The 22,764-nt window shown below is 41.7% G+C and overlaps 1 protein-coding gene across 5 annotated transcripts in view; it reads right to left on the reverse strand.

Annotated features, from left to right (window-relative positions):
- Positions 1-22,764, reverse strand: part of ENTPD1 (ectonucleoside triphosphate diphosphohydrolase 1) — an 89,258-nt gene that overhangs the window by 24,760 nt on the left and 41,734 nt on the right. For 3 of the 5 annotated variants that reach the window (XM_014532699.1, XM_014532698.1, XM_014532700.1), the window contains exons 2-3: positions 12,195-12,322; positions 320-437 (exon numbers count right to left, since the gene is read on the reverse strand). In XM_014532699.1, coding sequence (XP_014388185.1) covers positions 320-437; positions 12,195-12,322 — 246 coding nt within the window. Of the gene's footprint in view, positions 1-319; positions 438-12,035; positions 12,134-12,194; positions 12,323-15,215; positions 15,463-22,764 lie in introns of those variants that run through there. The other 2 variants (XM_005885438.2, XM_014532701.1) reach the window with 2 other exon arrangements.

Below are 22,764 nucleotides of genomic sequence, written 5' to 3' on the forward strand. Positions count from 1 at the left end.
TTCCCTCCCCCTTCCCTCTGAGATCCGCAGTTCTATGCTTCTGTGTCTCTGGATCTATTATGTTTATCAGTTTATTGTTCATTAGATTCCAAATATGAGTGAGATCATGTGGTACTTGTCTTTACTCAGTTATTTGTTAAGTCTGTTTATGCATCAAGGACTCAATCATTAAGGATTGATTTCAGTATTATGTTAATGATAATGACATAACAGCAGCAGCTCCCCTGTACTCTTCACTGGACTTGCTTTTCTTTGAGTACTCCACTGACACACGCATCTCGTGTCCCACAGTCCCCCCTCCCCTTTTTCTACATCTTACCTTGCACCATGCACTCTCCTATCTGACTCACCACCCCTGTGTCATTCTCCTTTTCTGCCGGCCACATATAGATGTACACAGTCGTATGAGAAGAGCCTGCATCCAGCACAACCCCATACTGAGGGCAAAACAAACAAAGAACTTGTCAGCATTACATTGTGCTTCTCCATATTCAGCTTGCAACAGAAAAAAAGACCAAGACAGGAATTTTCAAAAACATGAGGAGAAAGTATTTTAATTCAAGAGGAACACGGAGTGGGGCGTGTTGCCTGGAATCGTCCTGGTCACAAGATCTACCAGAACTCCAATCACTACAGCACAGTGGCTGTCACGACTGGCCGCACATTAGACTGCCCAGGTCCTACCCAGGGCGGGGCCTGAGCATCAGTGTTGTTTAGAAGCTTCTCAGGCTGTTCTCATGAGCAGCCAGGATTCCGAACCATATACTGAAGTGGTGAGACAATATGCAGGGAATAGAAAGCCATTGGTTTAATAGTTCCCAAACTTGTATGCATAGCAAAATTATTAGAATCACCTGGGGAGCTCCAAAGGCTACTGCTGTCTGCGTTCCACTGCCCAAACATGTACTTTAATTGGTCTGGTACGTGATCTGGGCTTTGGAAGAGAGACATGGAAAATACTACATTTGCTTGCTTTTTATTACAAATATATCCAGAAATTGGAATTGGATTGGAATCACAATAAAAAATTTAAGCTCCTTATTCAGAGAAATATAGGAACAAGGGCTAGACAGTGGTTTTCAGATTGGTGCCCCCTTTTAAGCATTTTTATGAAAGAGAACTTTTATAGCAAAGTATGCAAATCTTAGCCGAGCATCCCAATGAATGTTTGTATGTGCACATCTATGTAAATCAGCACCAAGGTGCCCCCTCAGTCAGTTTCCCCCATGGGGAACCACCGTCTTGACTTCTGTCACCATGGATGAGTTTTGCCTGTTTTCTGAGCTGCAGTAAATGGAGGACATAGTATGCCTCTTCTCAGTCTAACTGTTCACACTACACTGTCTCTCTAAGATGCATTCAAACTGTATCAGTAGTTTGTCCCTTTTCATTACTGTAGAGCAGGGGTCCTCAAACTTTTTAAACAGTTCACTGTCCCTCAGACCGTTGGAGGGCCAGACTATAGTTTAAAAAAAAACTAGTCGGCTGCTAAGCAACAGGCAGCGGCAGCAAAAACACCGGCGGGCCGGATAAATGTTTTCGGCGGGCCGCATGTGGCCCACAGGCCGTAGTTTGAGGACCCCTGCTGTAGAGTATTTAATATACTGTATTTTCCCACACTCTACTGTTCACGGACATTTGGGTTGTTTCCAGGTTGGGACTATTGGGAATAAAGCTGCCAGGAACAATCTTGTACATTTCATTTTGTGGACATGAGCTCTCATTTCTCTGGAGTGTTTACCCAGGAGTAGACGGAGGAATGCCCGTCTTGATCAATGAATATTCACCTTTGGTTACATCCCTGGGTTTAGTCAGGAAAAAAAAATGCCATCATTGAATAATAATGTCTGCCATAGGCTTGTGAGGGGCACATGTACTTTTCATTTGTCATCTCTATACTGGAGAGAAAAATGGAGGAAAGTAAATGGGGAAAGAAACAGGATATGCTTCTAAAGTGTGAGCCAACTACTCTCATCACATGCTGCTCCTTTAAGATGTGGACCTCCAAGTGTGGTCTACGATTTGATGATGCTTAATTCAGTGTTCTCCCTCCCAGGAGTACACCCACGCCTTTCTTCCCTCTCAAGGGGAAGAAAGCTTGCATCTCCCAAACTCTAATGGTTTCCACGAAACTTACAACCAGGGGAACAATGGGGCAGCTCATCTGGGGCTAACCCCTAACTATCTCAACCTGTGGGTCACGACCCCTTTGGAGGTCGAACGACCCTTTCATAGGGGTCGCCTAAGACCATTGGAAAACACATATATAATTACATATTGTTTTTGTGATTAATCACTATGCTTTAATTATGTTCAATTTGTAACAATGAAATTGGGGGTCACCACAACATGAGGAACTGTATTAAAGGAAGGTTGAGAACCACTGATCTACAAGGCCCCCTTTTCTCTGACTCTCCAGTGAGCTGACAGCAGCCCCGCCTTGGCTCACTTCTTTCCCATAACCTTTCTAGAGAGCCAAAGCAGCCCCGCCTAGGCTCTCCTGCTGCTGCTTCTCTCCTAAGCCTTTCCTGGTCTCACTGTCCCCAACTTTAATAAACGTCCTCTAAAATTCACCTGGACTTGTGTTGTGAAATCTTTCCTGCACAAAGTCGAGAACCACACACTACCGGCCGGCCCGAGGCAAACCCTCTCTGGTCCCTTTTTTTCTGGTAACATTAATTCTGTGGAGTCCTAAGTAAAAGTCATTCTGAGAATGGGATTATGACAGTTGCAAACTACCTTGTAGTATCTCAACTTCCTTTTCTCTTTCAAATTCCATGTGCTTGATGTCATTCTTTCAAGGTTATAAATATATAAATAAAGGGTTTCATAGGAAGTTCTTTGAATATTAAGGTTGGCCATTTTTGTTCTCTATAAGTGCATATTTCCTTGTGCTTGCCAGTTAGCCCAAAATCTCTGAGGTATCCAGGTGACACACACAAAAAAAAGCTTAATTCAGTAGTATACACACACACACACACACACACACACACACACACACACACACCACATGCTAAGAACCTAAGAACTTCCAGGGAGAAAAAAAAGACAATAAAGAGGATTTGAGAGACCTCCATAGACCACTGGGAATAGCTAATAGCAGAGTCTATTGAGGTGTCAAGTTTTATTCTATTTAACCCCAGACCCAGGGGTATCATCTCTATGAGTGTGAGGATCCTGACCACCATGACCTCCATAGGGCCCTCTGCCTTGTTCCACATAGTGGAGGGTTCCCTGTGGTGATGAGCATTGTGCCCTTATAAAGAGAGGGCCTGTGTCATACTTGCTAGGGGCATGGCAAGGAAAGCAAGCTGGATAGGCTCCTCTGCAGCTAGGCTTGCAGCGCGAGGAAACCAAGAACTGGCCTTTGTGGGCTGAGAGGGCTCTGACCGAGCTGTCTGGGGCCTTTGGATCCGTGAGAAACCTCCTGGGGAGGAGAAAGAGGACCAGGGGTTACCCAGGACAAAATTATGTTGTTCCACGGCAGGGTCCCTGAGTTCTTCCTGCCAGAAAATGTTCCAACCACAACAGCATATGATAAAAGTTAGCGAGGCAGCAGCAGCAAGCAGCCTTTATCTGGAATCAGGACGTTCTGTCTGACTTTGTTGGCATGAAAGTCACTCTTCCAGTAGAACAAAGGAACCAGCCTGCTTCTATCTGGTTGTTTCTCCAAGGCCTTACACAGTGCGTGTGGTTGAGAATGAAAGCTTTTACTCCATTTCGTTGGGTAAGTGTTTGAGAAGAGGGTAGAGCATACTTTTCAATGCAGGAATTAAGGACATTTTACCTTGTGTCTACAACAGACTGGAATGCGAACTGTGCCAAATATTTTTGTTTTCCAAAATGATTTGCAGAATGAAAAACTGACATTATTTGCTGCTTGTGGGGTCGATAAAGCTTGATTGACAGTTCTCAGTTTAAACATTTCAGAAGTTTGCCTCATTGTTACAAAACTATCAGCATAGCCACTCATTTTTCACACTTGGTCCATTTAAAAGCTATATCTAATCTTATTTTATAGACGAGAAACTGTGTCCAGAGCTATTCAAGGACTTGCCTAACAGATACTGATCATTAATGCCTTAACAGACCCAGGTAGCCACCATATTTTGTCCTTCCACCACTGCAGCATTTTCCAATGCCACCACTGCAGTATTTTCCAATGCCAGACCCTCTCAGATTAGATTCTACCCTCCTAGTCCATGTCTCAGAATACCTGTAGTTTTCCTCTAAAGACAGAACTTACAACAATGTGTATTCACATATTTATGTGGCTATTTGATCCCTACCAGACTGAAAGCTACATTAAGGCAGGTCTGTTTTACTTACCATGGTATATACAGCATCTACCATAGTATATTCTATATGTTGGGCACAAAGAAGGAATTCAACAGACAATTGTTAAATCAAGTGAATGATTGAGAGGGGTTATAACTATATGGCTCCTAAACTTCTTCAATCCTAAAAGAAGTTAATTCACAGTCTAACAAAAAATAGTGCCATTAAGGTTGAGTTCCACTATCACCACCACTCCCCAAAAAACCCACAAGCCAGCCCCTGCCAGGTGGCTCAGTTGGTTGAAGCAATGTCCCGTTCACCAAAAAGGTTTTGGGCTCAATTCTCCGTCAGGGTACATACTTAGGTTGATGCTTCAATTCCCAATTGGGGTGCATAGGAGAAGCAACCAATCCATGTTTCTCTTTCACCTAGATATTCCTCTCTCTCTCTCTCTCTCTCTCTCTCGCTCGTCATTTAAAGATATCCTCGGGTGAGGACTAAAAAAAAGAAAAGAAAAACATAAGCCAGGTAACACAGACAAGAATGTGATAACTTGTCTTGGTCCCTTCAGACATAATTGGTTCTTCGGAAAAGTTCCTGTAGCTATAACAGTTATTTCGGAAACCTCATCAGTCTGTCTCAGTGAGTCTTTTTGAATAAACAAAGCCTATCCTTTTGAATGTGACTCTAGTACTCTATAAACAAATCAGGTCTCCATTAGCTACAGCAATGTTGGCAGGGCCTATAAACAATTGCAAACCATTTTCTTCCTTTCTTTTTTCTTTAACTAGAGCTACTAGATCTTCTATACAAACTACAATTTTATTGTTTTTATTTTCTTTATTTTTTTTTATCTTCACTTGAGAGTATGTTTTTATAGATGAGAGAGAGGGAGAGAGAGAGAAACACTGATGTGAGAGAGAAACATGGATCAGTTGCCTCCCGTACGAACCACAACCTAGATAGGTGCTCTGACTGGGAATCCAATCCACAACCTTTTGGAGTACGGAATAATGCTCCAACCAACTGAGCCACCCAGCCAGGGCTTTTTAATTTTTTTATTGTAGTAAAATACACAGACCATAAAATTTACCATTTTAAGTGTACAAATGTGCACTTCTGTGGTAATAAGTACATTCATATTGTTGGGAAACCATCACCACCACCCATCTCCAGGTGTTGTTTTTCAAATGAGACATTAACATCCAGGGGAGTAAAAGTAATATAGATATTCTCTAAGAGTATTTGAGATTGAAAACTAGAGCAAATCCTTCTAAAGTTTCAAAAAAAAAGATAAAATCACAAATGTTCATTAAGAATAGTACTTTAGCCCTAGCTGATTTGTTTCAGTGGATAGAACATTGGCCCTCAGATTGAAGGCTCATGGGTTCAAATCTGGTCAAGGACACTCAGTTGCAATGTCTCTCTCACGTTGATGTTTCTCTCTCTCTCTCTTTCTCTCCCCTTCCCTCCCTCCTTCTACTCTCTCTAAAAAAAATACTAAAAAAAATCAATGGAAAAATATCCTTGGTTGAGCATTAACAACAACAACAACAAAAAGAATAGTACTTTAATTCCTTGTTAAAAGGAAAAAAAAGGCAGATGCGTAGGGTCAGGCCACTACACGTTAGCAGCAGTTGACCACTCTGGGGATGCTGGCTCAGTGACCATAACACACTCGGAGTTAAGGGCCTTGCCTAGCACTCATCTCCCTCCAAGCAGTGTTATAGCTGCTCTCTGCTAAAGGCTTCTGAAGTGCTGGGCACTCTGATAAGTGAGTCACTGGTACCATTTCTCACAGCCATTCTCAAAGTGGGTGCTGTCTCTGTTTTACACACAGGAAACTGAGGTATAGAGAGAGGAATGTACTTGCCCAAAGTCTCATAGCTAGAAAGCAGCAAATCTGGGACTGAGATCAAAGCCATCTGGTCCCTGAGCCAGCATTCCATAGAAGTGAGCAGCTTGTAATGAAGGCATGTGGTTTGGTATTGGGTCAGCCTGGTGCCCTTGAGAGAACCCTGTGGGGCTTTGTGTATGCCAGAATATGGACTGCTAGTGCTACAAGGAATGTCTGGCACTCGCTAACTGCCAGGGTTCAGTGATGAGCAGGCACTTAAGGAAGTGGTGAGCCAAGGAGACCTCAAAGCTGCCTCCCCCACCCTCTCCCAGGTTCCCCAGGACAAAAGCTCTCCCTCAGGGGACACTTGGTGCAGCTAAGGATTCTTCTTTAAGGCCTGTGTTTTTTTAAAGTGGTCACTGCTAGCTACAGGACAGTGGTTCCCAGATTTTAATGGCATGAGAAGGCCCAAGGTGCCTGTTAAAGAATAGTCTTAAGTGTCAATTCCCAGACCCTGCAACCTGGAGGTCGGAACTAAGGAGGCTCTGGGGTGTGAATGGGGAACCAGGATCTTTAGAGGATCCCAAGGCAGAAGCCTGCCTCCCACACTGACAAACCCTGCTACCAGATTGGCCCTTCACAGGTTCTTCACATCCAAGGAGGGAGCTGGTTTACCTGTTCACTCTATTCATAGAGCCAGCAAACTTATGAGGCAACCACCCAAGTCAGATGCTGTACTGGTTGCAATTGGACATTTATTTTGTGATTATTTGATTAATGATTATCTCTTCCATTAGACTGTAAGTTCCATGAGGTTAGGGCTTTGCCAGTCTTGCTCACTGCCAAATCCCAGGGCCTAAAATAGAGTAGTCAATGACTATTTGTTGAATGAATAAATGAATGGATGGATGAATGAAATGAATAATAAAATACATGCAAAGACAAATGTTTTGTCTTGTCCTCAGTATACTAACCCTAAGTTGTTGGAAATGTAAATACATCACAACATTAAAGAGTTCTTGTGTTTTGCCAGAAGTAGCCCAGGCATGAGGCCACACCTGCCCAGCAAAGCTGACCAAAACTAGGTTAGGCAAGAGGATATATATAATGAGGATAATCTTTAACCTATTTAGTATTATTGTTTTTCTTTTATTTTTTATTTTTAAAAATACTTTTATTTATTTTTATTGATTTCATAGATATAAAATGAAGATAATCTTTCATTCTTCACAGTGCTTCTGGGAAGAAGAAATTAAACTGAGTTTGGAAATGATTCACCAACTGCAAAGCACTATATCACTGTAGTTTAGGAGGTATTCCTTTACTATTCAACCCTAAATGAGAGAATTCCTCAGGACTAGGTCCTTGCCCTCTTCTTTTTCTCCCTTTTTACCCACTTCCTGTGATCTCATCCATTTCTAAGGCTTCAATACATCAATGATCTCAGAGGCATAGCTTTTGTCTAGACCTGTGCTGTCCAATAAGGTAGCCACTTGCCACATGTGACTATTGAGCACCTGAAGTGTGACTAGTCTGAAGTGAGATATGCTCTAAGTGAAAAATCATAGTGGAATTTAAGAGAATATGGAAAAAAAGAGCGTAAAATATATCATTAATTTTTTACTGTGATGAAATGTTGAAATAATAATACCAGGGTGGGCAAACGTAGGTTTACAGTTGTTTGTATGGAAAAAGACATGCAGGCTATGATTGTTACAATAGTTTTATTAACTCAAAAGAATTTCACAATGGCAGAGTGCACTTAGGTACAATCTCATTAATGCTCAAATGGCCAGCCTTCATTATTTATACATTGTTCTAATCTACTTGCTATTATTCTCAAGCACACTTCTGCACAGTTTTTACCTACTTTGCCCACCCCTGTATTTTGGATATATTGAGTTACATAAAATACAGTTGAAAGGAATTAGCTTGACACGCAGGCAGGGCAGGGGTCCAGTGGAAAACAAAGGCAGGTGGAACACAGGCAGGGGCAGACACAACCGTTTGAGAAGCCTAATCACAGAAACCAATCAAGCAGAAATAACAAAATGTTTTTGGATTCAAAGCAGGAGACATGTGAAACTAGGTAGGGTTTGCAAGAATAAGGTGAACTGATGCTTAGAAACAGGGCAAGTTCAGGTCCATGCTGGGCAAGAACAATGAGGGAGTCAGGCAGGTGACGACATCTTTATCCAACACATGACCCATTCTTGCTCTCCAACCAACTTCCGGATAAAGAGCAGGCTTGTGGCAAACATATACCCCCTGGACTACAAGGCTTCACAGGCAGCCCATTACTGGGCCCCTTCCCCATTTGGGGAGTCTGAATCTGCCTGTAATAAATTTTCCACACTTTTGCTTAAATCTTCTGGTCCTTGGAGCTCATTCTTTGGCGTCGTGAGACACAACCCTGGGGGAAAAAACCTCAGTTCACCGTTCCAGTTATCAAAGTACTAACATTAATTTCATCTCCTCTACTTTTTAAAAATGTGGCTCCTAGAAAAATTAAAATATGGCTTGTAGTATTTCTATTGAGCAGGCGGGTCTCTTCTCTGAGATCCAGAGCTCAATATTCAACTGCTTCTTTGACATTTCTGCTTGCATATTCAGTACCTCAAAAACAATTCTTCAAAAATGTAACTAAAAACCTTCGCCTTTTCCCAGACTACTATAATAGCCTTTTACCTAATCTCCTGCATCTGCTCTTATCCCTCCTCCCCCTAATTCACTGCAGTCAGAGTGATCTTTTCAAAACACAAATCTGATCATGTCATTGACTTCCCATTGGTTTAATATTAAAACTAAAAACCTTAACCTGACTTGCAAGGCCCTGCGACCACCACCTCCCTCACCATCTTTATCCAACACATGACCCATTCTTGCTCTCCAACCAACTTCCAGTATGTATCCAGCTGTTTCCTGCTGTGGGATTCTTGCACTTGCTTTCCTTCTGCCTAGAATGCTCTTTACCCATTTCTTTCCCAGCTAACTTCTAATCATACTTCAGATATTACTGTTAATGTCATTTTTTTTTTCAAGGAAGACTTTCTTGGTCCCCAAAACTTGCATTTGGTGGCACTCATCACAATAGTAACTAATAATTTGTGTCATCTATTAAATGTGTTTCCTTCCCCAGATGATAAACTCAGTCATAGCTATATTGGCTTCCCAATTGTGTACCCCAGTGCCTGACATAGATATTTAAATCTATACTAATAAAAGAGTAATATGCTAATTAGACCGGGAGACCTTCCGGACAAAGCCATGGTGGCAGGGCCGAGGCAGAGGCAGTTAGGGGCAATCAGGCCGGCAGGGGAGGGCAGTTGGGGGCTATCAGCCAGGCAGGCAGAGGCAGTTAGGGGTGATCAGGCAGGCAGGCAGAGAAGTTAGGGGTGATCAGGTAGGCAGGCAGAGGGGTTAGGGACGGCAGGCAGGGCAGAGGCAGTTAGGAGCAATCAGGCAGGCAGGCAAGTGAGCAGTTAGGACCCAGATTTCGAGAGGGATGTCTGACATCCTCCAAGGGGTCCCCGATTGGAAAGGGTGCAGGCTGGCCTGAGGGAACTCTTCCCCCCCCCCACCCTACACAAGAATTTCACGCACCGGACCACTAGTACTTAAATAATGATTATTGGTATATAAATTTATGAATAAAGAGATGCTAAATGAGATATGGTCATAAAGAGATGATGTGTGTTAAAACAAATGTACCAGATACAAATATCTAAATGTGTTATTTTTAATTCTTCATTTTTGGAAGGAAATACATTTATTCAAAAAAAACCTACTCAAAACAATTTAGTACCTCATGATATTTGGTTTTAAATTACAAACAACGCAGAAAAAGTCTCATTAATTATTCCCGATTTTAAACATGTTTTATCATTCACCTTCTTCATCAAACTTAACTTTGAATGATTTCAGAGATACTATCAGAGAGTGTGTTCCAAAGCAGCAATGTTCAGTGGAACTTTCTGCAGTGATGGGAATGTTCTGTGTCTGAGTTGTACGTTCATTAGCCACCAGCCACATGAGGCTGTTGAGCACTAGAAATGTGGCTAATGCAAATGAAAAAAAAATTTTATTTGGTTTGATTTTCATTAACTTGGATTGAAAGAGCTGCATGTGGCTTATGACTATTAAATTCAACAGCATACATAGCTTAAAGCGATCACCAAAGACAAGTTCCTAAAATATTTTTGCCCTCAATAGTCACACTTCAGGTGCTCAATAGTCACATGTGGCAAGTGGCTACCTTATTGGACAGGAACTTTATTAGAATTACTGTATAACCTCAACAAATGGCTAGTTTGCATATATAAAATGATCTTTAACCAGTGATATTGCTATACAGATTCACTTCAGATGCCAGTGTCAGTTTGTCGAATACCTATACCTTTTATTTAAAGAATGCCAAAGATCTTACTCTATTTTGCCAGGCCTACACAACAACATGAATCACAACAGACTTTAAGATGACCACTGAGAAGGAGAGAAGGTCATCCAAGACAAGTATTCATTAGGAACACAGAGCTCAAGTCTGTCATGGACTTTGCCTCCTTGGCGGTCCCCCGCTCCAATGATGCAATAAAGAATATGTAAAAAGGTCAAACCAAGAAGGCAATCATGTACTTTTGGAACTGGTAAACAAATAACAGAACGGAGATGTCATGAGGCTTCAACTGTGAGTGAAGTTTTGCCAAAAGAACCGACATCACACAACATTAAAAGGCAAGAGATCATTGCCAATGAGATAGTATCAGCTTTCCATGCTGACAAAGGAGCTGCTGTGCACAGTCCCAGTTGAGTTGAATTTGTATGGCAAACAGATGCCAATGTAACATGCAGGCCTTTGCTGTACAGCAAGTGATTTGGGTGGGTGGCAAAAGTTTCAGCAGCCTGGCATATGCATCCACATGCCAGGCTCACAATGTAATATCTTCAAATACAAGAAAACATACTTCTGCACATGTAGTCCAGGGCCTCTATGATCAAGTTAACTTCTGAATATGTTACCACCCACATGCACATATGTGCTCATCGGGATAGTCTGGGTATATCCTTGTAGATTATTTACTGTAATTTCAATTAAAGATTAAAATGGTGTATTTACAACATAAATTTAAATTTACCACATGCTTTCTAATTAATGGATTAAATAAAATATTAGCCATATTACAAGTTAATTGTGAGATAGTCATGTCTTTGAAATTTTACTTTGATGAGTTGAAAGGAAGGAGAAATAAATTACAGCAGAGTTAATGACCCTAATTATTTTTAATGATATTAACTAACTCTTCAAATGTAGATACATTTTCACAAGAACTCTATCTATCCAAGAATTCATTTATAATTACTCTAACTGATACTTGTTTCTCTGGGGTTTTTTAAACTGATTTTGCTGTGTTCTTTGATATTTTGAAGATGAAGACCAAGTGTTCCCGACAATCTTTGACTTCCAAAGTGCTTTATACAGAGCTTTCCAATTATTTTGGTGACAATGATAATAATGGAGTAAGAAGAACAAAGAGTACAGTGTTGTGACATATCCACAATGAAACAATGAGTAAGAAGTAGACATAGCACTAGGTAGTAGAATATCAGCACAGAATAACACAGATATGAATATGGTGATGAAGTCTTTGTTTCTATTATTTATTTAATTTGCTGAACAATCATAAAGACAGTTATCTTCCCATGGTTAATTGCTTTGAGTCATTCCTTCTTCCAGAATAAGCATCATTTCCATTTTACTTCCCTAATCCAAAAGATTGTAACTTACTCCTGGGCTGCCAGAACTTCAACTCCTGTATGTTCTCATTTGCTATGATCTCCTTTTTCACTCTTCCCAGCCCCCTCATAAACACACACACACACACACACACACACACACACACACACACACACAGATTTGAGTTACCTTAACATTTTGTGGCGATGGTTGGTTCTGGGTCAGCCCCACAGTGATCAAAGCAATCACAGCCATGAGACAGGAGAAGCCAAGGATGATAACTATATTTCTGCACACACACACACACACACACACACACACACACACACACACACAGATTTGAGTTACCTTAACATTTTGTGGCGATGGTTGGTTCTGGGTCAGCCCCACAGTGATCAAAGCAATCACAGCCATGAGACAGGAGAAGCCAAGGATGATAACTATATTTCTGGAACAAAATCTCTTCAGACTAGACTCTAAAACCAAAAGCAGAACAGAAAATATCAAAAAGAAATCAACAAACATCAATTTTCTGTATGGTCTAGTGCTAGCTATCCTGTGACATCAAAGATAGATAAAAGGATCTTTATATATGAGGCACTTGCAAAGTATTTGGGTAATAATTCAAGAACAAAAGGCTTTGTTTGTAATGTGATGAGAGCCAAGACTAAGTCAGTGGCTGTCATAAGGAAAATGGGCAGTTAGGTCTCTAATCAGGTAGGGAATGAGGAGAGGGAAGAATCCCAAGTTGGCAGTTTGTTTAGTAGGTAATGTAAGTCTATCAAGGTACAAGTAACAAATAACAAAAAGCAAGGATAGCCCTCCTCATTTTTAAAATCTACCACCAAATGTTTAAGATGTAAAAAAGTATTCAGAATACATCATCAAAGTCTCACAACTCCATGACATTTCCTGGCTTGACACACCCTTTGCATTTCAACCACATTTACATATTAACTGGTAATAGTGTAGAGGCCGTGGGACTTTGAGTACTCAACAAGGCAGATGTGGTGGGTTTCAGGTTCAAACAAAATTTTGCTCAGCAGATCTAATGTGACTCACTAGATTGAAATAGTTTCCAATTTCTAACAGGTCACACTCGGACTAAGTTTGGCTTGTTGTACAGAGAACGAAACAGCAAACATGGACAAGCACTGGTAAATAAACAGTGTGGTGCTATGGTCCTTCCTGTGTTTACACAGCCCAGGGATGGGACAGACACTGAAGCTCAGAGAACTGGTCCTAATCTTGCCTTGCCATTCCCTCAATTCCCAGAGTTCAAGTCTCCACACCATCTCTGCCATCTCCCTTCCTCTCCATCAGAGAGCTCTTCTTGGTGGCATATTTAAATTGTTCTCACACTCAGACTTTAAGGTCCTGTATCAGGTGCTTCATTCTAGCTGCCTTAGGCCCACCCTCTTCTAGGTGCTATCTACCTCCCTGTTCCAGTCACCCCACCTCTTCTACAATAGCCCTTTCTGGTATCTCCCACCCTTTCTAATTACCTTGCATTTCAAAATCCATCCTTCGTGTAAATGACATTGCCAAAGCACTTCCTGCTCAAGAATCTAGGGTAGCTTCCTACTGCCAGGTGAAAGCCACACTGGTCTACCTAGACCTCTCAGCACTTCTGAAATTTAAGCTCTTCCCATCTCAGCATTCCAATAAACAGATTTTTGTGCTCAAGATCATAATGCTTAACATTATGACCACTAGAATGTATGTTCTCTGAGTGCAGGGACTTTTTTTTCTGGCTTATTTATTGCTGCATTCCCAGTTGAATGAATAAATGAATTTTGGATTCTGACTTTTCCTGAGAAATTTCTTGAGATTTCCTTCCCTTGGTATTCAGTTCCCCTCTTTCTCTACCAATTCTTTTTTTTGTCTCCTTCAAATTCAAGCTCAACAGGAGGCTGTGTTCCCCTCCATATGCTTCAGAGCTTGGTTGTTCTGATAGGCCTCTCTTCATGTGCTTCCTCTAATGGGCTGACCCATTTCAGTTTGGGAGTACTATAGTTGTTGTTGGGGAGGGGCTGTGCTTCATTCATTCTTTAAACTAGTCATTCAACGATTATTTATTGAATGTATAATACTATGCACTAGACCTGCCCTTAGCTATGAGCTACAGCAGTGAACAATACAGATAAATGACCCCATCTTTATGGTAGTATATTCTAGTTTGGAAGAAAAGACAATGAACAAGATAAAGAAGTATCTATAATAATAATAATAATAAAAGGGTAATATGCTAATTAGACCAGATGTCATCTGGATGTCCTTCCTGACAAAGCTGGGGCCCAGCACCCGGGACTGTGGCTGGCCCAGGGGAAGCTGGCCCAGGTCCCAGGTGTCTGCGGGGCACCTGGAGGGAGGAAGCCTGGGTCCCAGGTGCTGGAGGAAAGCCAGTGCCAGCAGCCCAGGGAAAGGAAGGCCTACTCTTGAACGAATTTTCATGCATCGGGCCTCTAGTGTTACATAATTATAACTGCTAAGGAAGGAAAGAAAAGGAAGAGTAAAGAGGAAGGTTAAGGTGATTAGAAAAGGCCCCTCTGAAATGGTGATATTGAGTATTCTATATAATAAAAGTGTAATATGCAAATCGACTGAACAGCAGAATGACCAGTTGCTATGACGCACACTGACCACCAGGGGGAAGATGCTCAACGCAGGAGCTGCCCCCTGGTGGCCAGTGCGCTCCCATAGGGGGAGTGCCTGTCAGCCACAAGCTGGGCTGACGCCTGGTGAGTGCAGTGGCCCGCCTCCGTGACAGTGCTAAGGATGTCCGACTGACGGCTTAGGCCCACTCCCTGCGGGGAGTTAGCCTAAGCTGTCAGTCGGACATCCCCCCAAGGGCTCCCAGACTGTGAAAGGGCCTCTCCCAAGTGCACAAATGTTGTGCACTGGGCCTCTAGTTGAGTATAAGGAGAATGTATGCATACCTCTAGGCAACTAAAGGTATTTAAGGCAACCAAAAATGCATGTGCAAAGGCCCTGAGATGGGACAGTGCCTGACCAGGAGGCCAGTATGGCTGAGAGAGTGATGAAGGGGAGAATTAGATATAGTGGAGGAGGAGGGGGCGGGATAAAAGGTTGCCTTGCTTTGTAGGGCCTTGTAGGTTCTGGTGAGAGCTTTCCCTTACCTAATGTGATCTTATTTCTAGTCATTTGTATAATCTACACTCAGCATACCATGGGGGCCTTTCAAGTCCTTGGAGAGGGAGGGTGTGGCCTTTAAGACAGCACACCTCTTGTGAGGAAGTACTGAGGCTACCCCAATGAGCTAAGGTCATGGGACAACCACACAGCCAAAAGAGGGCCTGGCTCTGTTGGAGTGAAGCTTGTGCCAAGACCAGGTCTGGGAAGACTTACCAAAAAGGAGTAAACACCATCACATGAGAGGTCTTCTCTATTCCTTCTGGTCTTTGTAGCTCAGGACTAAAGAATATTGGCTGAGAGAGCATCATCATGAGGGATTGCCGAGCCAGTAGTCCCCAGCATCCATTAGCAGAAAGCCAAACTCCACAGACTTTTGAGAGGTGGCTCAAGTGAAAGCAAAGTCCAGACCAGCTCACCTTCATTCAGTCTCTCTAAACCTCCATTTTTTCCTGTGAAAAAATGTGCCAGCAGCCCAGGGGAAGGAAGGCCTACTCTTGCACGAGTCAGAAGAGTACCTACAGTAGTACCTGTTGCTAGGTAAGATTCAATGAGCTAACAATACTTAACAGCCTACACTTAGAGCTTTCACTATATTCCAGATTCTGCTCTTAGCACTTGCAATATAGCAACTGATTTAACCCTCACTACAATCCTATGAGGTGAATGTGTTATATCATCCATATCAGTTTCCTAGGACTGTCACAACAAATTACCACAAACTTGGTGACTTAAAACAACAGAAATTTATTCTCTCACTATGTGGAGGCCACAAGTCCAGAATCAGGGTATCAACAGAGCCAAAGGTTCTGGAGAAGATTTCTTTCTTGCCTGTTCCAGCTTCTGCTGGCTCCTGGGGTTCCTTGACTTGTGGCTACAACACTTCAAACTCTGCCTCCATTTGTATATGGCCTTTTCCCTCCCCTTTCACTTAGCAGGATATCAGTCATTCAGTGGATTTAGGGCCCACCTTAAATCCAGAATGATTTCATCTTAAGATCCTTAATTACATTTGCAATCACATTACTTCTAAATAAAGTCATAATTACAGTTACTGTTGTCATCATCATTATTGTCACTTTACAAACGAGGAAATTGAGTTACAGAAAAGTTAAGTAACTTGTCCAACATTACAATGATGTAAATGTTGGGATCAAGAATTAAACACAGGCATCCTGGCCCAGAGGCTAGGCTTTTCACCACTGCCCTACCCTATTACATATGACTGGAGCTTAGTACAGTGCCTGGTATATAGTACCAGTGCTGTATGTGGGAGGCAATCTTATCATCCAGAAATGAAAAGGGACTGACTTTGATGACTGGAATGGAGGGGCTATATGGACTGTTGTCTCTGATGACACCAGACAATGTTGCACCTTTTAAAATACACCATCTCTAAGCCTCCAAATTAATTAAATAAAATAAAATAAAATAAAATAGTCTTTGGTCCCTAATAGTAAGAAGCTTACAGCTAAATGCCAGATGCTGAGATTGTGATTCTCAGGGGGAGGTTGACTTGCTCGAAGTCATAACTCTTGCAAAGGGAAGTATAAGGATTTGATCTTAGTCTCTTCACTCCACTCCACTGCTTCAAAGCCCTGCATTGGAGACATGTAGAAATAACTCGGGTTCATTCCTTCTCAGTTGACCCAATGCAAAAGAACTCGCCCAAATGGAAATGGAAAGATCTTAGTCTACTTCACACACACTCTCCCCACCCCATTTTTTCCCAATTAACAAATTGAGAGTCAAGTTTGAAGATAAAACAGTTAAATTTGGTTGGATTTTTTTCCTGCCTTTTTTTAAATCAAGAAAGTCAGTACACTGTCAATAAATACACAGTTGCTAAAAATGAACTTCATTTGATGATGACCAGTTGGTTAAAGAGCAAAAGGCAAAGAAGACTGAGGGAAAACAAGATGGACAGGCAGGAAAGACAGAGAATAAGAGCAGAAGAAAGATGTGTATTGAGGAGAATGAAAAGAGAGGTGGAGAGACAGGTAATTGAGTAAATAACTCATGTCCTGTTCCATTGATTTTTTTGAACTACAGACTTAAGAGGAAGTTATTTGTTTATTTATGATCTCTTAGTTCTATTCTTTATAATGTTAATTAGCTAGCTATTCTCAGGTCACAGCTATCTTTCCCAAGAAAGGGGGTGCATTTATATTAAACAAGCCTGACTGATCCTGGGTGGGTGCCTTAGAGGTTCAGCTTTGGTTGGGAAGAGCCCATGTAGTGACACACAGGCAGTGGAGACCTGAGTTGGGAGGTGGAGGAAAAGCTCTTCCTGCCAATCAGATTCTGCCACCCCATGCTCCCCACGCCACAGTTCTTCTTGCTGTGGGTTGTGCTCTTCTCAGATTAGCAGTAAGTGACTTTGCACTTGGTGTGCCTGACTCCAAAAATGTTAATGACTGCAAAAATCAAATGCCAACATGGGCTCTGTAGGCGGGAAATAAGGAAGCAAAAGGGTCCGCTTCCCCCGCTAGCCTCCTCACTTCCTCCCACCATACTGTCTACCTCCTCACCCTCACCCACACCCACACCCCTCTGGCCTCTCCTAAATTCTTTTGCCCATAGATTGCATGGAGCACAATAGGTCTTTGTGGACATTGTGGAATCCCATATTCAAATATAGGAGGAGGGCTGTTTCCCTCTAAGTGATATCACTGAGACTGCAGACAGGAATTCCCTGTGTCCCAGCCAACAAGCACAACAATCTCATGTATTGATGGTCTCTGCAGTAAGCACATTGCTTCCACTAAATGAATCCTCTTCCACATCTGAAACTGAAGAATTATGCCCTGGGGACTCTACACTTTCTCAAAGCAGCTGCATTTCTCAGCAAGCCTTGGTTGTAACCAATGAGAAAGACTGAGAAAATCTGTACTGGCCACACATCACTAGCGTGGGGCTCATGGTGGGGGTGGGGTGAACTAACCCACCCAGGTGGCCTAGACTTACAGCCCCCTGTGTTCTATACCTTACATTCATAAATTCTCTCATTTCTACCTGCTCATTTTTGTACCCATGAGGTACAAAAGTCAGAAGCAACATAAAAATATTTCTGCAACAAAATATGCCATAAACAAAGTAAAATATGACATAATGGGAAAAGGTTTATAACAACCATGAAATAGTTGGTTTTCTTAATGTATATAGTCATTTAAAATCATTAAGAAAATGATCAACCCATATAATAGAAAAATGGGCAAAGACAATTCAAAAAAATAAATATATATTCTCAATATAGTAAATATATTCTAATTACCCTTAATTAAAGAAATGTAAATGAAAAAATAATGAGATACCTTTATCACTTAACAGAATAGCAAATTTTAAAAGTTTGATTAAACTCAACCCAAATGCCCATCAACTAGTGAATGTACAGAAATTGTAATATAGCCATACAATGGAATTGTACTCAACAATGAAAAGAACATAAACTACTGATAAATGCAACAACATGGATGAATCTCAAAAGCACTATGCTAAGTTAAAGAAATCAGACTCAAAATACTATGTACTGTATGATTTCATTTATATGATATTCTGGAAAAGGCAAAACTAAGGATGAAAAATTAAAACAGTGTGCAAAGGTGCAGAGACAGAGAATCAACTACAAAGGTCCAAGGGAAGTTTTTGAGATGACAGAATACTCTTGATTGCAGTGGTGGTTAAATTTCTATATACATTTATTAAAATTCATATAACTGTATACCTGAAAGGGTGAATTTTACTGAAATAAAGAAATTGTATATATCAACAAGGATGTGGAGAAACAGGCACGTCTTACATGTTGGTAGGACTATTTATAATAGCAAGACTAAAAATTACTAATGGTCCATTAATTGAGATCTGGCTGTATAAATTCTAGCACAGCTATACATAATACTATGCAGGCAAGGAAAAGATTGAGATCCATGAATGTTGATGCAAACTGTCTTCAAACATTTTATTTGTTAAGAACAATATACAGAATAATGTGTGCAGTGTGTTCCCATTGGGTAAAGGCATAGACATGTCTGGAAGGTTATAGATTCACTGGGAGGACTCACAGGACTCAGCACGTAGTCATACTTGCGGCTAAGATTCATTATAGTGAAAGAATATTAAGTGAGATAAGCAAAGAGGAAAGAAATGTACAGGACGGAGTCTGGGGGAAACCAGATAGATGCAAGTTTCCAATGGTCTCCCCCCAGGAGAGAATATAGGACACACTTAATCCCCCCAGCAATGAATGTGATAACACATGTGAAATGTGGTCTCTCAGGGAGGCACACAGAGACCCAGTTACCAGGGCTTCCTTTGGGGGCCAGTCACATAGGCACCTTCCATCCAGCATACATCAATATTCCAAACTCCCAAGAGAAAAGCAGGTGACCAGCACAAATAGTCCAGGCACAGCAAGCCAACCTCTTCAGCTCTCCAGAATGGTCAGAACCCTTCTGATAATCCTAGCCCCCAACACTAGCCATGGGCCAACCCTGCAAGCAGGTCCCCCAAGGATAGCAGTCCCAAGCCTGCATGTTCATTCCCTTCTGCACTGAACAATTCTTAAAATATTCTACCACACGCCCTTTCTTACGTCCTCACTCCTCCTTTCCCCTCCCTTCTCTCTTCTTCCTCTGGTCCTCCCCTATCTTCTTTCCTTCCTTAATTCTCTAAGCAATTTGAAATTCTTAAAGAAATTCCTGATAATCCAAAGACTGAATTGAAGAGGTTTCAAGTTAGGAATAAATGCCAAAGATGGTAGGAGCCTGGAAGATGGGCACTGGGTGAATGGGAAGTTTGTGCACTGGTGGTTTGAAGTTGACTTTGCCGATTTTCTGCCCACTTTATTACCTTACTAGCCACTCAGCAACCTGTTTAGTCTAAGCAGCATCTCTGCGTCCCCATTCATTCATTCTTTCCAGATCAATGTCATCTCTTTTGTATACTTTGAGGTAGAATGGTCAGGTCTCACTTGGTCAGGCTTTGAGTAGATTTACAGCTTTATCTTGAGGGAGTTTTGGCACCTCCTCTTAGGCACCTCTGCTGTTGTATATTAATACAAGAGGGAACACTCTCTGCATAAGATATGATCAAGTTTCTAAAAGTCCATGGTGATTTTGTCACAGATCATTTGGTATCTAGGCAGCTGCTCTCTTCAACCATCAACAGAGTATTAGCACTTTAGATACTAATGTGAAAACTCAATCTTAAATTGATTAATATCTAGTTCCTATCGAGGGTGTGACAGATAGAACTGATATTTGGAAGGGGCAATCCAAGAATCCCCTAGTTGTTTTTTTTAAAGCATATTTTCTGTACTCATTTAGTAAGGTGGAAGGCAGGAGGGGTTAGAGAAAGAACCCTGGACCTTGGAGAAAGGAGTGTTCTCCTTGAGCAAAACTTGTAAGACCAACACATGACAGATGAAAGCAGCTCCTACCAAAACTGCCCACACTTTAAAAAGTATGTTCAATCTTTTGACCCGAGTATTTCCTTAAATCCAGAATACAACTAAGAAAGAAAGTGGTGTCCTTCTCAATTTTGTATCCTGAATGAGGAAACAATGTGTACATATGGTGAATGGGGTCATCTGCATGGAGTGAAAAGGCAACTAAAAGAATTGGTCAATGTGGTGTGTTTCCTGCAAGGTCTGGTGCCCATGACTCAAGTATATCCTTTCCCAGAAAGTTCTTTCTCCACAGGGATGAAAGATGACCCTCCTAAAATAATCAGACTAACTGCCCCCACTATTACTTATTGTTCGCCAAGCTATTTTGCCTTGATTTTTCTACAGGGTAAAACAATGAGCTGATCATTGTTAAACAGCAAGTGGGGACTATGCCTTCTATACCCATCCTTGCATGTTTGGTTTCATAGGATTCTCATTCCTTTTATTCCACAAAGTGAAATAGATTCTTTCCCTATAAGACACAGGCTGCTTATAAAATACAGATGCAATGCAGAGACCACAGGAGCCACATGTACAGCACAGTCTGTGCACTTCTTGTTCACAGGCAGGTGGTCTGCTTTCTCATTGGCTCAGACTCACTAAGGTAGGAGAGGTACAGCGAGACACGAAAGCTGACTTGGAGGACCAAAGCAGACAAGAGATTCCATATTTTTCTTCTTTGGAATTACAATAATGTTCTTAATGGAAGGAAAAGTGTACTTATTCACCTCAGCAAAAGCCCGGATACCCAACAAAGGGAAGCATATATTATGGTACTTGGAAATGATGGCTAAAATATTTAAAATTCTTCCTAGAAATTCCCGCAAACCCAAAGACTCTGGGGAGCACATGATTTGAAGAGGAAAATTTTACTCCATCTTCTGGGAAAGTGTCATTGCCTACAATTGACCTATGAGGATGACACATTGATAGACCCCTCTTTAGGGACATGGCAAGATAACTTGAATTACAAAGATACTATTGGGCCTACCCACCACCTATTCTCTCAGGACCGAGCAGGGGAAAAGGCTACTTCCTCTCTTCTTTGAGCTTTATATGGTGCTGGTATGTTTATGCCACTTTTCTTACTTCTGCTCTCTCCCTCAGCATCCCCAGTGAGCTGCACCAGTTTTTATGATTTGATTTCCTTTAACTTGTGTTTTTTTTTGTCCCTTGCACTCTGTGCATCCCTAAACTCCACCTCCCCACAGCCCACTCACTCTTTGGTCCACTATACCTGGCTTCTGCCCCACCATTTCCCTAAGCCACTTACACAAATATCCAATGGACACTTTTCAGTATTTACACTTCCTGTAGAATTTGACACTGTTAACTTACTATAAAAACTCTCTCCTGCCCCTGTCAGTGTTGCTCAGTAGTTAGAGTGCCGGCCTGCACACTGAAGGGTCCCAGGTTCGATTCCGTTCAGGAATACGTACCTGGGTTGCAGGTTCACTCCCCACCCCCAGTTGGGCGCATGCGGGAGACAACCAGTGGATGTGTCTCCCTCACATTGATGTTTCTCTCTCTCCTTCACTCTCCCTCCCTCCTTTTCTTCCTTCCACTCTCTCTGAAAAGCAATGGAAAAAATATCCTCAGGTGAAGATTAACCAAAATAATAAAAAAATAAAAACTCTCCTTCCTTGGCTCCCATGACACTGGGCTCTTCTAGTAGTCCTCCTACTTCTCTGACCTCTACTTTGCTGGCTCCCCTTTCTCCTCATACCCTGTAAATAGGGATGTACCACAGAGCTTCATCTTGGAACTTTGGCTCATCTCACTTCATGTACATACACCCAACTGAATGGTAATGACTCCCTCATCCTTATGAGGATGATTCCCTAATCCACTATAGCAATGACCCCCTGATGTGTACCTCCAGTCCAAGACTTTCTCTTGACTAAGTCACCCATTGGACATCTGTTTTGGTTTCTACAGCCAAACTCAGCATGTCTAAAACTTGATGTTCTTTCTCCAATTTTTCTGCATAATCTTCTCAGTGAAGGTCACTACCATGCCCCCATTTCCCTAGACCAGGGGTGGGCAACCCCTGGCACGCATGCCAAACATGTCACGCCAGTAACTTTTGCTGGCACGCGAAACCCTCTCAGAAAAAGAAAAGATTATTCAGTGCATTAGAGATTTGTCCGTGAGCAGGAAAACAGTTAAGGATAGGATACTTAAGTTGGCGAGTAATACTGCTGAACAATTAACAAAAGATTTGTCTTCATGTCAATTTTTTTCTATTTGTATTGATGAAAGTACAGACATTACATCGTCATCTAGGCTGGCCATTTTTTCTCGACTTTGTAAAGGTGA

This window comes from Myotis brandtii, unplaced genomic scaffold (assembly GCF_000412655.1).
Source record: "Myotis brandtii unplaced genomic scaffold, ASM41265v1 scaffold902, whole genome shotgun sequence".
Classification (NCBI taxonomy): domain Eukaryota; kingdom Metazoa; phylum Chordata; class Mammalia; order Chiroptera; family Vespertilionidae; genus Myotis; species Myotis brandtii.